Source organism: Alosa sapidissima, chromosome 12, assembly GCF_018492685.1.
Source record: "Alosa sapidissima isolate fAloSap1 chromosome 12, fAloSap1.pri, whole genome shotgun sequence".
Classification (NCBI taxonomy): Eukaryota; Metazoa; Chordata; class Actinopteri; order Clupeiformes; family Clupeidae; genus Alosa; species Alosa sapidissima.
Window position 1 is genome coordinate 13,377,050 of NC_055968.1, and position 15,366 is coordinate 13,392,415.

At 41.1% G+C, this 15,366-nt stretch overlaps 2 protein-coding genes across 2 annotated transcripts; one reads left to right on the forward strand and one right to left on the reverse strand.

The window, feature by feature from the left end:
- The first annotated feature begins 159 nt into the window (after positions 1-159).
- On the forward strand, positions 160-1,737 carry magoh (mago homolog, exon junction complex subunit). The gene is made up of 5 exons (XM_042057107.1): positions 160-352; positions 916-974; positions 1,084-1,194; positions 1,317-1,399; positions 1,489-1,737. The coding sequence occupies exons 1-5, from the start codon at positions 262-264 to the stop codon at positions 1,586-1,588; spliced, it is 444 nt and encodes a 147-aa protein (XP_041913041.1). The 5' UTR covers positions 160-261; the 3' UTR covers positions 1,589-1,737.
- Positions 1,738-5,519: 3,782 nt separating this feature from the next.
- Positions 5,520-9,638, reverse strand: cpt2 (carnitine palmitoyltransferase 2). The gene is made up of 5 exons (XM_042057106.1): positions 9,024-9,638; positions 8,631-8,711; positions 8,409-8,515; positions 7,001-8,305; positions 5,520-6,747 (listed from the first exon to the last, which is right to left on the reverse strand). The coding sequence occupies exons 1-5, from the start codon at positions 9,200-9,202 to the stop codon at positions 6,419-6,421; spliced, it is 2,001 nt and encodes a 666-aa protein (XP_041913040.1). The 5' UTR covers positions 9,203-9,638; the 3' UTR covers positions 5,520-6,418.
- Between the last annotated feature and the right edge of the window lie 5,728 nt (positions 9,639-15,366).

The following is a 15,366-nucleotide window of genomic DNA, read 5'->3' on the forward strand; positions in this document are numbered from 1 at the left end:
AATACTCTGACAAAAGCATTTACGATGTATCAACAACATGTAGGCTACAGAGACTGGTCTTCTACAGCTTTTAACACTCCACACCCATAGGGAGCAGTGTGCGTTGAAATCATGAAATCCTGGCTTGTTTGACGTCAAAATCAAGCGCCAGGACGCGCACGCGTGATACACTACAGGAACAGAGCGGACGATTCATTGAGCAAAGCGCCGCCTAACAATTAGCAAGTAGACGGAAACTGCTTTTGATGCGCAGTTTTCAAAATGTCTACAAGTGACTTTTACTTGCGATATTATGTTGGACATAAAGGCAAATTCGGGCACGAATTTTTGGAATTTGAATTTCGGCCGGATGGTGAGTGAAAGCGCCAAGTATAAACGGCATTAGCAAATTAGCTAGTTAGCTAGCTCGCATGCTTTGGGCCTTTGAGTTAAAGATGGCTAACGTTAGCTTTTAAGTTAGACAAAACAAACATGGTATTTGTATAGTACGTTGTTTGAATTGTTTTTATATATATATTTGAAGCTTTGGTTACGGGCACAGTAATAGTACATAATCATCCTACCCGTGAATTGCTTGCCGTGGGACTCACTGTGTAGCATGAGCAACCCGGTGGACATGCGTAAAGCTAAGTTGGCTAATGCAAGTTTTGCAGCATAGCAGTTGGTTCAGTCGGAGCCCACTTTCAATTATGTAGAAATAAACAACGTGCTAGTTGTAGCATTGTTATGTGTACACACATTGTATCTTGGCAGCAACTTGTAGATTGGTCTTTCTTGCTGTGGATTTGTTGCCCTCTATCATGAGCTGTTTGGAACCCAACCCCCGCCGCAAACATCACTTACAGCTAACTTAACGGAACTCTTGTGTAAAAAAAAAAAAAAACCCCGCTTTAAATACTTTCTCTTGCCGAACAGGAAAGCTGAGGTACGCGAACAACAGTAACTACAAAAATGATGTCATGATCAGGAAAGAGGTATGGTACATGTAATTGTAGACTCTTGATTAGGCAGAGTTTGATACTCTAATCAAAACAATCAGTCTCGCATTCACCTAATTTTTGGATCACCTTTTTTTCCTGAAAGGCATATGTTCACAAGAGCGTCATGGAGGAACTCAAAAGAATCATAGACGACAGCGAAATCACCAAAGAAGACGATGCGCTTTGGCCTCCGCCAGACCGAGTCGGCAGACAGGTAGGGTTAATGTTTCTGTAGTTTTTAGTAGGCATTGCCTACACCATGGTACTTCCTCGTTCCTTTATTTTGATTGAATGTAGCCCCATAACTAATACTATATTCGACTTTTCTCTCTGAAGGAGCTCGAGATTGTGATTGGTGATGAGCACATCTCGTTTACGACCTCTAAGATTGGTTCTTTGATTGATGTCAACCAGTCAAAGTAAGTAATCATATCTTGGTTACACAATGTCTATGCTTTGCTTACTATATTATTGAATGAGAGCTAACTTTGCCTGTTTTTGTCATTAGGGATCCAGAAGGGCTCAGAGTGTTCTACTACTTGGTTCAGGACCTGAAGTGTCTGGTTTTCAGTTTAATTGGCCTTCACTTCAAAATCAAGCCAATTTAAAGGAGTCTTTTTTTTTTTCATTTTACATCAATTACATTGTTTTTACTTTAATTGAACATGCTGTTTTAGGTTTTGTCCTCAGAACATTTGTAAATTTGCTTCTTGTGCATATGTTTTTCTCTTTTTAATAAATGATTGGTTGGTCTTGAGTACCCTTGCCCTATGTCTCTTCTTCAGTAGGAGGACAAACAAGATGCTAGTTATTAAAGTTTTTTTTTGAATATATTATAACTGTTTTTGTCAATATGTTAAGATTGGACTTGACTAAGGGTTTACAGGTTATGTGAATTTTATTTATAAGCCCTGGCAGATGTACAAATTAGACATAATCAAAATGGAAATGGGGCCAATGTTAACCGTTACAATTTATTTTGAAGAATTGGAATATATACCAGCTACTATTTCAGATATTTCAAAGTAAGAAGGACAAACATCAGTGCATCACTCCAATAATCAGGCCTTTATGGTAGGGTGGACAGATTGAAGCCATTTTTTGCTGGGAGTTTCCTAAAAAGCACCTGAATGATTCGTAGGCTGTGAGATGTAAAATCATCTGGGCTGATGAAATGAAGACTGAATTATTTGGCCACAATTCTCAACAGTGTGTGTGAAAGAAACCAGGCACTGAGCTGCACTGATGTTTGTCCTTCATACACTAAACTCTTTAACTCTTTAAACACTGTACTCTCAAAGGAACTCTGGATGTCATTTATAGTGACCATTTGGTCCTTGGTCTGTCCAAGGCCCTTCGTCCCAGATTACTCAGTTTGGCTGAGCTGCCAGATCTAGGAAGACAGTTTGTTGTTCACTCTGACATCAACTGTGAGATCTTATATAAAGAGATGTGTACTTTTCCTAATAATGTCCAGTGAATTAATTTAGGCACAGGTGGACTCCAGTTAAAGCAACACCAAAGAACCTTTCCTCTGTCGCACGCACGCTATTTGTCACCGGCTTTGCCAATAAGGATGTCCACAGACAAGGTAGAATATGTTGCATAGAAAGTACGATGTATTGCAACATCAGATGCAAGTCAAATTTGTAGTTTCTTATGTCTCGTTCCATCAAACTACAGATCCACTACCCGATCTGGCAAACTTACATAGTGCAGTTATAGCTGATAGAGGGCCGCGAAGCGAATGCAGAAGTGCCGTTCACCCTGTTACGAGTTGATGAACCACTGAAACAACTTTGGACAGATTATTTTAAGGTACAAAAAAACTCTTTGGTGTTGCTTTAAATTGTAGAAGCATCTCAAAGTCAAAGTCAAAGTCAGCTTTATTGTCAATTTCTTCACATGTTCCAGACATACAAAGAGATCGAAATTACGTTTCTCACTATCCCACGGTGAAGACAAGACATATTTTACCAATTTAAGTCCACAGACAAACATAACATTCAAGTAAACAAAAAAGTAAGTAAATAAGAGGGCACATATAATAATGAAAAAAATAAGAGCAGCAAAATTTGGTTGAAATTGTGCATAGACAGTCAATAAAATACTAGTGCAAAGTCAGGCCAATAAAAGGCTTGGGTAGTTCTGTTTGACCTAAGTAAGAAAGAAAGTGACATAGTGGTGCAAGTTATGTAAGAGCAGCAGAAGTGTTGTGTTTTCAGGACAACAACAACAAGTTGTAAAGTGTACAAGTGTGCAAGTGGAGTAGTGCACGCGGCCATTGTGGGTCCAATGTCCAGGATGTTATGTAGCTGAGGGTGGAGGGAGGAGAGGAGGGAGAGAGTTCAGCATCCTTACAGCTTGGTGTATGAAGCTGTTGGTGAGTCTGGTAGTGCGGGAGCGCAGGCTTCTGTACAGTACCTCTTCCCAGAGGGCAGTAGATCGAACAGATTGTGAGCGGGGTGACTTGCATCACTCACAATTTTGGTCGCCTTGCGGGTGAGGTGGGTGGTGTAAATGTCCTTCAGGGAGGGGAGTGAAGCACCAATAATCCTTCCAGCTGTGTTCACTATGCGCTGCAGGGCTTTCCTGTTGTATTCAGTGCAGCTTCCGCCCCACACAGCGATACAGCTGGAGAGGATGCTCTCAATGGTGCCTCGGTAGAATGTGGTCATGATGGCTGGTGGAGCACTTGCTCGCCTGAGTTTCCGCAGGAAGTACAGGCGGCGCTGAGCTCTCTTCGCCAGTGATGCAGTGTTGGTGGTCCAGGACCATTGATAAAAGAAGGATGCACCAGAGTGCAATTGCAAGCGCCATGACAAAGGGTCTGAATACTTGAATATTTCAGTCTTATTTTTTATAAAAATTTACAAAACACTCCAAACACCTGCTTTTTTGTGGAGTGTTGGAGTATTGTGTGGAGATTGATGAGAAAAAATTAAATTGAATCTATTTCAAGATGAGTCTTAAACAACAAAATGTTGAAAAAGTGAAGCGCTGTGAATACTTTCTCTATGCACTGTATGTCCTCCCAAATGTTGTTTTTCTTTTTTGATCACTTCTCCACCCTCCAGCAGTGCACAGTTTTTGTGCCACAGTGAAATTAGGCCTGTTTTTAAGTCCATGGTTCCAACTCTTAGGTGTGGTCAACACTGATCTTAAAAGCCTTGAGCATGATTGTTTTGGCTTGTGATCAATTAGGCTCACACCACTCAGATTATTGCTGGTTAATGGGTGAGAACATTTAAACATATCATGTCTTTGCACCTATTTCTACAGAGGCATCCACATGGCGGTTGTAGGCTGAGCCTGCCAAACCACTCCCAACAGAAGAAGTGCATAGAGAAAAACTATGCATGCTTTCGCTTTAGGAGAGATGACATTAAGTACATTGCAGATCTTGTCAGGCCAACACCAAACCCAAAGGAGTCATGCTTTATACATGGAGGAACAGTGCTTATTCGCTCTGCGCTTTTACTCATGTGGGACTTTCTACCAAGTAATTGGTGACGATATGGAAGTGAGAAAATCAACTGTGAGTAATGTGGTGAAGGCTGTGTCAGACTGGGCAGTCTGATCAATCAATTTGTTTCCTTTCCCAAGGATGACCAGACAGCTCAGACTAAGCACAAGTTTTTTCAAATGGGGAACATGCCTAGCACTAATGGTTCTATTGATTGTACTCCTGTGCCTAGCCAAGCACCTTGTAAAAGGGACTGGGAGTATGTCTATCGAAAGGGGAGGCACAGCATCAACATCCAACTTGTGGGCAACGCCGACCTTTTAATAACCAACTGTGTTGTGAAAAGGCCAGGGTCTGTTCATGATGCACATATTCGGAGAGAATGCACTACACAGAGAGCTTCAATCCCACTGGCCAAATGGCATAGTATGGGGAGACTGCGCGTATCCACTCCTACCATGGCTAATGACACCTTTTCCAGTTGCAAACACACCTGAGCAGGCACGCTTTAACTCCCCACAGTGCAAAACATGCAAATGTGACATTGAACGCTTAAATGGAGTCCTGAAGAGATGGTTTGTGTGTCTTAACTACTTGCGAGTACAACCCTAGGTGGTATGCAACATAATCCTTGCCTGTATTGTTTTGCATAACATCGCCACCAGGCGCCATGTCCCTCTTGATGATAATTTTGATGGACCTGAGCCTGATGTAGAATCAGAACAGCCGCCAATGTTCTTACCTAATTAAGGACACACTGGACATGCAATTATGAGAAATTACTTTTAACTAGGCTACTGAATGACTATATTTGTTGTCATTACCAATAATATACTGTGGAATTATAGAGCTGTGAGCAACAGTGACATTTATACTGATGGCTTTGAGATTTTTTTGTTTACTATATGTCATTGGATGTGATTTGTATTTGTACAAAATATGAATAAATGTTTATCAGTAAACATTGATTTTGTGATCATTCGCAAAATTCATCAAAATCTTATTTTATTTGGTTTGAAAAATCACAACTGAATCCACTCTTCTGATGGGATCAGGATAATCCTGTTTTTTTGATTAAATAGATCCCAAACAGAATTCAAAGTTTTGAAAACCCCAGACAGGTTTGATCCAGATCAAATGTAAGATTGGATTACATGCTCTGATCTTAGTTCAGAATCCCTCTTTTGCTTTTGAAAAACCCATTTCCAAGATTTGATTCAATCTGTGACCCAAAGTCCCACTGGATTACTTTTGAAAAACTGGGCCCTGGTCATCAAACTATCCAGGTTGGAGTACAAATGTTTGCAGGAATAGTTTTCATAGGCTGATCTTATGAGCACTTTAGCTCCTCTCTTAACTGGTAAGTCCTTGTATGTATAATATATATACAATCCTGTTCGTATCTATTTTCCCTCTTAAAACACATGTCTATCTACACAACACGCAAACATGAGTTTCTTACTTCAGTGAGTTCTCTGCTTAAACCAATGCCACACTTTGGTCATATGTAGGACATATGGACCAATGGCTCAATGCAGATTGCTTCAGGGCTTAGTTCACATAACATTGGTAGTTTGTGTAACTTTACAAAACTGAGGGAACACTTCTAACACTTTCCTGAGCTACTAACACTTTCCTGAGCTACTCCAGCATGCTTTGAGACTTGGCCTTATAAATATATAAACTATGTTATATCATTGCCTAAGATCATTTCCTGCTTTTTAATTGCGCAAACAATACTAACATACAGCCTTGAGAAAGGAAGAGAGTTGAATACATTTCAACTGAATGCAGCTCAGTTAAAAAAGGCACCCCTCATGTGAATCAAAACACATTCATATTATGGCAATGTGACGTCAGCCTGAATTAACCATGAATCAAGTCAGTAGGAAAAGTTGCATTCTTTCAGTAAATCTTGTAAGTCCATTTAACACCTGGACATTCATCTACCTGTGGTCTCCATTTCAGTGCTTTAACTGATAGGTTTGCCTTCAATGACCGTAAAAATGTCCTCTAATGACTTGTGGACACACTGCAGGAACTCGTGCACGTTTCTGGCTGGGTAGCTGGAGACGTTGCACCCGATCCAGTCATCATGGACTCCGTAGCCCACCCCAAAGCCGTCTGGCACCACTGGGGCAAACCCCCCCAGGCTCACTGCAGGACTGGTGAGGGTGCTGGTGGACAGGATGTTGTGGTTGATGGCGGCGTAGGCAGGGTCGTGGTAGATGTCAGGCAATGCCATGCCCTTGGTGTTTGCCAGGTAACGCATTGCAAACAGATGCCGATCGAAACCTTGGCCTGCGAGGAGATGGACAACATCAGTTAACCCAAATCACATTCAAATACAATACACTGCAAAGAAATGTTTCATAGAATGTGATTGTTGCAAAGCACACAAACACTTGTGACACAATGTGAATCCATAATAGTTTAGCAATAATTGACAATATATGTAACAGAGTATTTGATAACAATAAATGGTAAAGAAAATAAAGGATATGATGAAAGGTTGCTGAGTGCAAGTCAGTCAGGGAAAATGTGATGTGCTTACCCATAGCTGCCTCTTTGGTGAGCTGTCCATGGTATTTGGAGCATTCATTCAGCAGGCCCAGCAGCTGATCCACGCTGTGTTTGCCCGGCTGCTGGACGAATGCCTCTACACAGCGTTTGGTGTGGATGGTGGCCGGCCGAATGGTCTCTGTGCGCCCGTGCTTGAAGGCAGCAGTGCTGCAGGACTCGTAGGTGGCCACAGTCTGCCCGTACTGCCGCAGGTAACCCATCTGAAAGGAGAGCTGGGCGATGGCGTCCGGGCTCAGCTTCTTCTTCTTCAGCTGGTTTTTGCCTCCTTTCATGAACTGCACAGCGTCGATCTTAAGCTTGGACACGGCCGCGGTGAAGCTCTCCTTGGCCTTGGCGATGCCGCTCTCCAGGGCGGCATCCAGCTTGAACTCTAGCCGCCGCACGGCGGACGCCGAGTCCACTGCCGCGGGTTGGGAGCCAGGTCCCACGAGGGGCTTCTCAGTGCTGTCCTTGAACACCTCGTTCTGAAAGCGCAGCACGGCCACCCCGTCACCCCAGGAGTGCTCGAAATTGATGGCCGCCTGCCCGTCCTTGGCCAAGATGATGCTAAAGGACTTGTCGTACCAGCGGTTCAAGCCGTCCCCGTGCAGCATGTTGTGGGAGATGTGGATGTGGTCACGCATCACCTCCTCGTCCAGACAGAGGCAGAACAGGGCACTGTCCACCAGACCCAAGACCTCTGCATTTCCGGCAGCCACTAGCTTCTGCCGCAGTCCCGCCCAGACGTCCCTGTTCTCGCTAGTCAGCACCCCCAGCGGGAACGCCGGGGCTGAAGCAGTGTCCGACAGGATGTACTTCATGTGGGCATGGATCTCAGCTGGCTTCACCAGATTGCCGTCTCTGTCCACTGCATCGAACACATACATGTTGCCCTTTCTCATCACCAGCAGGTGCCGCACTTTGTCGTTCGTGTACAGCTCGTCGCGCTTTGGCTTGGGGATGCGTGTGGAGTTGAACAGACGGAAGTACTGCGACATGTCTAGCGGGTAGGCGTTCACCATGTAGGCCCCGAACCAGGAGATGGAGGACGGCACCCAGCGGATCAGTTTCTTGAAGCTGTCTGTGTCGCTCTTGGCTGGGTTGAGGTGGAAGACCTCTGGTTCCAGTAGACCGGCTCGCAAGGTCTTCATGAACCGCACTGCAGAGCACACCATGTTGGTGGCCCGGAGGAGCTGGTCGTTGTACTCTGGCTTTGGGTCCGGGTTGAAGGACATGAACGGGATAAAGTTCAAAACCACGGAATCTCGGGCTGAGAGGTACATGTCAAACCATGGCGCTGTGGGATGAAACTGACATGTTAGTGGTGTGAGGACAGCAATACTTGGTATGAAATTATATACACTAATATGTACACCCTGTATATGGCATTGAAATCTCACCAGAGATGTAACTGGTATGCTTGTTGTTCTTGTCTTGATTAACAAGCTCCTCGTGCAGTTGTTTTCCCACACCATTTTGAAAGCTCTGAGCCAGCTTTTCTGTGGTGCTATAAGGAGAACAGGTGAGTCTCTGCTCATCAATCAGAGCCAACACCAACAAAACAAAACAAAACAAAAAACACACAATGATGTTACACTGAAACTGTAAGATGTCTACATTACCTATACTGGTCTTCTTTTAGGAGGGGCTTCTGGGCTGCCAAGTACCTACGTATGGTATCCTCCAGTTTAGGGACAGGTAACCTAGAGAGATAACGTTAAGTACAAGTACATTAATGTTAAGTACATTTCATATCAGTGCAACTGATACAGTAAATTGTACAATTGACACAGGTGGTACAGTAAAACTGACAGAGTGAATGCCATAGCTGCCCCCAGTGGCCGGAGGTCATTAAACATGATGAACCTTTCACCTACATTCTTACCACAGACAGGGTGACCAAGTCATTCATGTTTTTGACTATTATCACAAACAATGACCCGAATCAAGATATTAATGTATTTACGATTTTAATCTCGTAAAGTCAAACGTGTTGAGGTCGAGTTGCTACTAACCTCGGTAAGCTCTTCTGATAGTGCATTGTAGGAACAATACTTTTATGCAAGTACTCTGTTCCATCGTCACTGCTGTATTCACGTAAAGCAGTCCTCAAGGCCGTTGAAGCTGTTGGATTTATGAAGTTTCCTTGCTTCCTTAGTGTTATCCTTGTTTGGACTGACAGCAAGTGTGCCATATCAATGAGTAAGGTAACTAGCAAGCTAATGTTATGTTAGCTTTCCAGATAGTAACGTTACTCACTTTACAACAGCAAATAAATGTTTGAAAGCTGACGTTGGAAAGGTTTTACAACCCTTTTGCAAGGAAGGACGTAGCACGCGCAAACTTAACTCACAGACAGCACTTGGACCTGTCAAGTTAAACTGGCCAAATAACCAGCCAGCTGCGGTTGCTCTGAATCGGTTTGAATCCCTGAACCTTTCGTATTTCCTTAATGAGTTCCCCTTCAGTAATTTAGTAGACAGCGACCTCAGGCTGGGCAGTAAAAGAAGCCAAGCCTACCACCGGTAACCATGGACGTGAACCTTGCAACAAATGTTCTATATCCGGTCTGTAAATTGTAGAGAAATGTCGCCATCTACTAGCCTGGCGAGCCAGACCCACATTAAAATGTAGGGTCTGGACACTCACCATTCGCAGTGTTCAGTCCGAGGGGCGGGATAATCAGTTGTCTTTCAAATTCCCTCTGCACGCAATAGGACAGCGGCAGCGCTATGAGTCTCATGCATAGACTGTATATATAGAACTATATATATAGAACTATATAGTTCTATATATACAGTCTATGGTCTCATGCGTTTCCCACCAGCGGAGCTAGTTGGCTAGTTCAAACGTTTGCCAACTTAATAAAAGCTTAACTAGTGTCACACTGTTCGCCAGCAGCAACATCCATCTGATTTGTTTTCAAGTAGCAGGGAATTTAAGCCAAACCGTTGGAACTCTGCCATCAATCATTATGTTAAGCCCACCTAACGACTCTATACACGATTTCATTGGCCTGAATAAGTTTCGATTTCTGGAGCTCACAAGCTTTTTTTTTTTTTTTTTTTTTTTTTTTTTTTTTTTTTTTTTTTTTTTATTTATTGATTGGTAATTCAAGTACAATAAGCATGGGTCAAAACAATCCATAAGGAATCCATCTATGTACAGGATCAGGTGTAATTAAAAGGAGGAAGCAAGAGAAAAAAAAATAAAATAATAAACAAAACAGAAAAAAAAAAAAAAAAAAAAAAAACACAACAGAGAAAAAAAAACATATAACTAGGGCTTAGTCATTAAATCATATTCTGTAACACTGTTCAAAAGTTGTACTGCTTTCTTAGACTTCATAGCTTTAAGGGCTTTTGTATAATAAAGGAAATCATTGTAAAACCCACTAAAAGTGGGCTTAACCTTTGAGTATTTACATTTATGTATAAAAAATTTACAGAGAATAACAATCACATTTACTAAGAGATCATCGTTATCATTCACAGTAAAGAGTCCATATATAATGTCCTTCAAGTCAAAGTTATCTAACATAAAACATTTAGGACTGAGCCAGTTATGAAGGTCAAGCCACAAGGTTTTAACATAAACACATTCGACAAACAGATGCTCAGCGGTTTCCAGCCCATTACAAAATACACAATTATCAGTTTCAATCCCAAAGCGCCTTTGGATTAAATCGTTGGAGGGGTATATTCCATTCAAAGTTTTGAAATGTAGCTCTTTGGCCTTAGGCATTATGGGATATCTCATGTATTTAGTTCGCAAAAGCTGTATACGATTCTTTGGAAAAACTTTTAAAATAGAATTTCTATATGTTAATAAGGGGTAAGACCGGTTGATAAATAGGTTTCTAAGACATTTGTTGGAGCATCTAAAACTCTTAAAGTCACAACCTTCAACAAAGAGCTGTGGTAGGGAAGGACAAATATTGGGATCTGAAATTATTCCTCTTATTAGGCCTAAAATGGAGTCAGGTATGGCATCAAATACAGAATGATATGTATCAATGTTGCAGGTTAACTCATACTTCAAACAAAAGCTTTGATATGTTAAGAGACATCCATTAGAATCAATTAAATGCAGGACTGACCAGATGCCCTTCTCTAGCCAGTCCTTGATAAACAAGGATGACTTCTTTACAGTAATGTATCTGTTGTTCCAGATAGGTGTATTGTGAGGGGTAAAATTATGATTGTACAGAATCTTCCAGTATAGAGCAACCTGCTGATGGAAGAGGGATAATTTGATGGGCAGTTTCTGAATACAGAAGTCACATTTAAGGAAAAAATCTATACCACCTATTTTTTTGAATATTTCATGGGGTATATGGTACCAGAAGCTGGTACTGTTGTTTAAAAATGATTTCAACCACTTGATTTTTAATGTTCCGTTTATGGAGTCAATATCGATGGCCTCCAACCCTCCATCTCTGATGTCTTTTATGATTTCTGATCTTTTAACATAGTGAACCCTTTTCTTCCATATGTAGTCAAAGTTTATTTGATTGATTTTTTTAATGGCTCTCTTGGAAATAGCCATTGAATAAGCAGGATATATACACCTTGAGATACTCTCCATTTTTGTTAGAAAGACTCTACCCAGTAAGCTAATATCTCTCAGTAACCATGAATTAAGTTTAGCCTGACAATCCTTGGTTATCCTTGACACATTCATGTTCTCCCTTTCTGTTGGATCACTAGAAATAAGTATACCTAAATATTTAACTGTAGATTTTATGGGAATGTTATAGGCTTCGGTTAGATTGCACTGGTGGATAGGCATTAACTCACACTTATTTAAATTCAATTTCAGGCCAGAGGCTTTAGAGAAAGACTCAATCGTCTTCAAAACTTTTGGTGTCTCGGCCAGATGCTTCATAAAAATAGTTGTGTCATCTGCCAGCTGGCTAATTACAACTGGCAATCCTAAAACGTCAAGTGGGGCAATATTTGAGTTTTTTATAAGAATAGAGAGCATTTCTGTTGCAATTATGAAAAGAAGGGGAGAAATAGGACAGCCTTGTTTGATTCCACGTCCGATATTAAAACGGGGTGAAGTGCCCCCTGGTAAGGAGATGGAGCTGTTAGTATTGTTATATAGGGAAGCTATACTATTTCTGAATTTATCACCAAAACCTAATAGTTTTAAACATTGAAAAATAAAAGGATGCTCAATAGAGTCAAAGGCCTTGTAAAAATCAAGAAATAACAAGAAGCCCTCATCCTCAATCAAGTGTTTGTAGTCTAGTACATCAAGTACCAAGCGAATGTTATTGTGGATAGATCTACCCTTCATAAAACCAGATTGGGAATCACTTATAATGGTGTGGATTTTCTTTTTTAATCTGTTAGCATAAACAAGAGTTATAATTTTATAGTCATTATTTAATAAAGTAATTGGTCTCCAATTATCTAGCAGTTTGGGGTCTTTGCCATGTTTGGGAATTAAGGTTATTATACCCTGTTTCATGGTGGGGGGGAATGTCATAATATCTGTCGCTTCCTTTAACATAAGAAGGAAAGGGCCTTTCAGTGAATCCCAGAAGTGTTTATAAAAGTTGGCAGTAAGACCATCAATTCCAGGAGATTTGTTTAAGGATAAACCTTCTACCGCTTTATCAAGTTCCTCAACAGAAAAGTCAGAGTCACACAATTCAGCAAAATCAGTATCTATACGAGGAATAAGATGCTGGATATTACTGAAGAAACAGTTTGCATCAGCACAAGAATATGCAGAAGAGTACAATTTCTGGTAGAAAGAAACCACTTCCTTTGTGATCACAACTGGATCTTTATTCTCCTCTCCCTTTATTAGTAAAGATTTTATTGAGTTTTTTTCTTGCCTTCTTTTTTCTAGCTGGCAGAAATAGGATGTGCTTTTCTCCCCTTCCTCTATCCACTTTGCTCTGGACCTTACATAGGCTCCTTCTGCCTTTCTGAGATAGATTTTATCAAGTTCAGAGGACAAGGTTTGTAGTCTTTGTCTGTCCACATCAGTAGGGGGCGTACTTTGACAGAGCAAGTTTATTTCTTTAATTAAACTGAGTTCTAATGACTTGTTGTCTCTATTAATCTTTTTTCCATAGGATATACAGTACTCTCTTATTTTAAATTTAATGAATTCCCATTTAGAAAGATAAGATGCTATGGAGTAATCTGATATCACTTGTGTAATGATGGCTTTCACACCATTATCAAACGCTTGGGACTTTAGCAGGCTACAGTTAAATTTCCAATAACCCTTATTGCAATAGCTGACATTAGAGGGTTTTACACTCAGTTTAATAACTGCGTGATCTGTGAGTGGAGCAGCTGAAATATAGCAATCTGAAATGGTGTCAATCATGGAGAGTGAGACCAGCCAGAAATCAATTCTTGATTTGACAGTGTGGTTTGGCTTGAACCAGGAATATTGCATGGTGTTTGGATATCTGTGTCGCCATGGATCCAAAAGATTATAAGAGCGACAGATTTCTGATAGAATAGAGTTATGGGAGTGGTTTTGAGGTTTGGGAGGGTATCTATCAAGGTGTTCATCAAGGACCATGTTAAAATCTCCGCCTATAACAATAGTAGCTGTTGGATAAGAGAGTTTACAATGTGCAATGGTTGCAGAAATGTCAGATATCATCTGTCTATTTTGAGTTAGGTTATTGAAACCGTAGACATTGACAAGTATGTTATAATGATCATTAAGGTCTAAGACGCATACTAACCAATGGCCAGAATTGCTTGATTTAGACATTACCACTTTGGCTTGAATTTTGTGAAATAGAATTGCCACGCCAGCAGCTCTTGAAGAGCCATGATCAAACAAAATTTTGTCACCCCATTGACTGACCCAGAATTTTTGGTCCTCTGTAGTTGAATGAGTTTCTTGTAATAAAATAAAGTTAGCTTTTTCGCCCTTACAAAATAAAAAAATAGATTTTCTTTTAGTAATATCTCTTAAGCCCCTAGCATTGAGTGAAATACAAGAAAAAGAAACAAACATAGAAAGCTAGCAATTGCTAGCGAAGTAAGTCCAACAAGGTAACAAAGAATTAAGGTTAGCTTAATTCCAAAATGAGGAATTATTGTCCCAACTGATTCAAAATGAGAAAACCATCCAACCCATTTTAAAGATAGAACTAATGGTAGTATGGAGAACCTAACCAATATAACGGTTTTTGTCTAAGTAATTTTAACTCCATCAATATAACCATCACCACCTCTGTAGTATGCCCGTTTTCCAGCCTCTCTGGCTGCAGCTATCTTTGGCCACAGCTTCTCTCGTGATTCCCTGTCAGGTTTGCAAAGGTCTTCCATGAAGTGGATCTTCTCTTTCTGGCAGACTTCACAATCCTTGGTCATCTTCCAAATACTGTCACGGTGAAGCCTCTGAGTAAACTGGATGATGATCATTCTTGTTTTGTTCTTTTCACGTCTGCCGAGGCGGTGCACAGAGTCGACGATGTGGTTAATGTTTGCAGACCACGATGGAAAAATCTTCACCAGCAAGCTAAGGACCATCGCACGTGTGTCCTCATTGTCAGATTCTTTCATCCCTTTGATCCTAAGATTCCACCTGCGTTTATAACGCTCAAGCTCCAGAACACGCTCTTGTAGATCTGCATTAACTTTCTTCAATTCAGAGACATCATTATCTGTTGCTTTAATGTGATCTTTGCAATCTTTAATCTCTGCTGCGTTGAATTCAACTGCTTTAGTTATTGTTGTTAGCATGATAGAGTTCTGTTGCAGTTGCGTACCAATTGTGTCCACTTTTTCGCTCAACATTTTTAATGCATCCAAAACTGCAGTCATACCTTCAACTTGTTCGGTGTCTTCGCCCTTCTTTTTAGCAGCAGGTAAAATCTTCGCTGGGGAGGAGCACTCTTTTCTCTTGTTGGAGTCGGTGGAAATGTGGCCCTTGCTAGCATAGTTATGTCCGTTATTAGCTGCACCTTCATGTGCAGCATTGACTTGTTTCGCAGCATTCTGTTTCTTTGACATCATGGTGCCGTTCTTCGTTCAAATTGCAATCTAGGCATAGGTGGTATACTGGCAGTTAAGGAGAACCCATTGAATAGGCGCTGGACAGTGTTTAAATAAAATAATTGGGACAAATAAAATCTCGTTTAACGGACGATATGTGCCCAGTCCGCCATCTTTCCACCGCAAGGGGTGAACTGTCAGCTCACAAGCTAAAGGAGAGTTGCTAGACTACCCCTGGCAGCAAATTAATTTGCTGCCGCTAGGGGCGCGTCTAGATTTCTAGGCTAGCCATCTACTGGAACATATTAGATTATTGGAACAGGTTATGTCCATAGATGTCAGACATTCTCTGGTTATGTACTGGACGAAATGA

Excerpts from the sequence above, each read along its gene's own strand:
- magoh (XM_042057107.1), top strand. The coding sequence starts at position 262 with ATGTCTACAAGTGACTTTTACTTGCGATATTATGTTGGACATAAAGGC. Across the intron at positions 1,195-1,316 it reads CAGACCGAGTCGGCAGACAG|GAGCTCGAGATTGTGATTGG; the intron begins GTAGGGTTAATG and ends TTCTCTCTGAAG. Across the intron at positions 1,400-1,488 it reads ATTGATGTCAACCAGTCAAA|GGATCCAGAAGGGCTCAGAG; the intron begins GTAAGTAATCAT and ends TTTTGTCATTAG.
- cpt2 (XM_042057106.1), bottom strand. The coding sequence starts at position 9,202 with ATGGCACACTTGCTGTCAGTCCAAACAAGGATAACACTAAGGAAGCAA. Across the intron at positions 8,712-9,023 it reads TATCAGAAGAGCTTACCGAG|GTTACCTGTCCCTAAACTGG; the intron begins GTTAGTAGCAAC and ends TTATCTCTCTAG. Across the intron at positions 6,748-7,000 it reads CACCAAAGAGGCAGCTATGG|GCCAAGGTTTCGATCGGCAT; the intron begins GTAAGCACATCA and ends ATCTCCTCGCAG.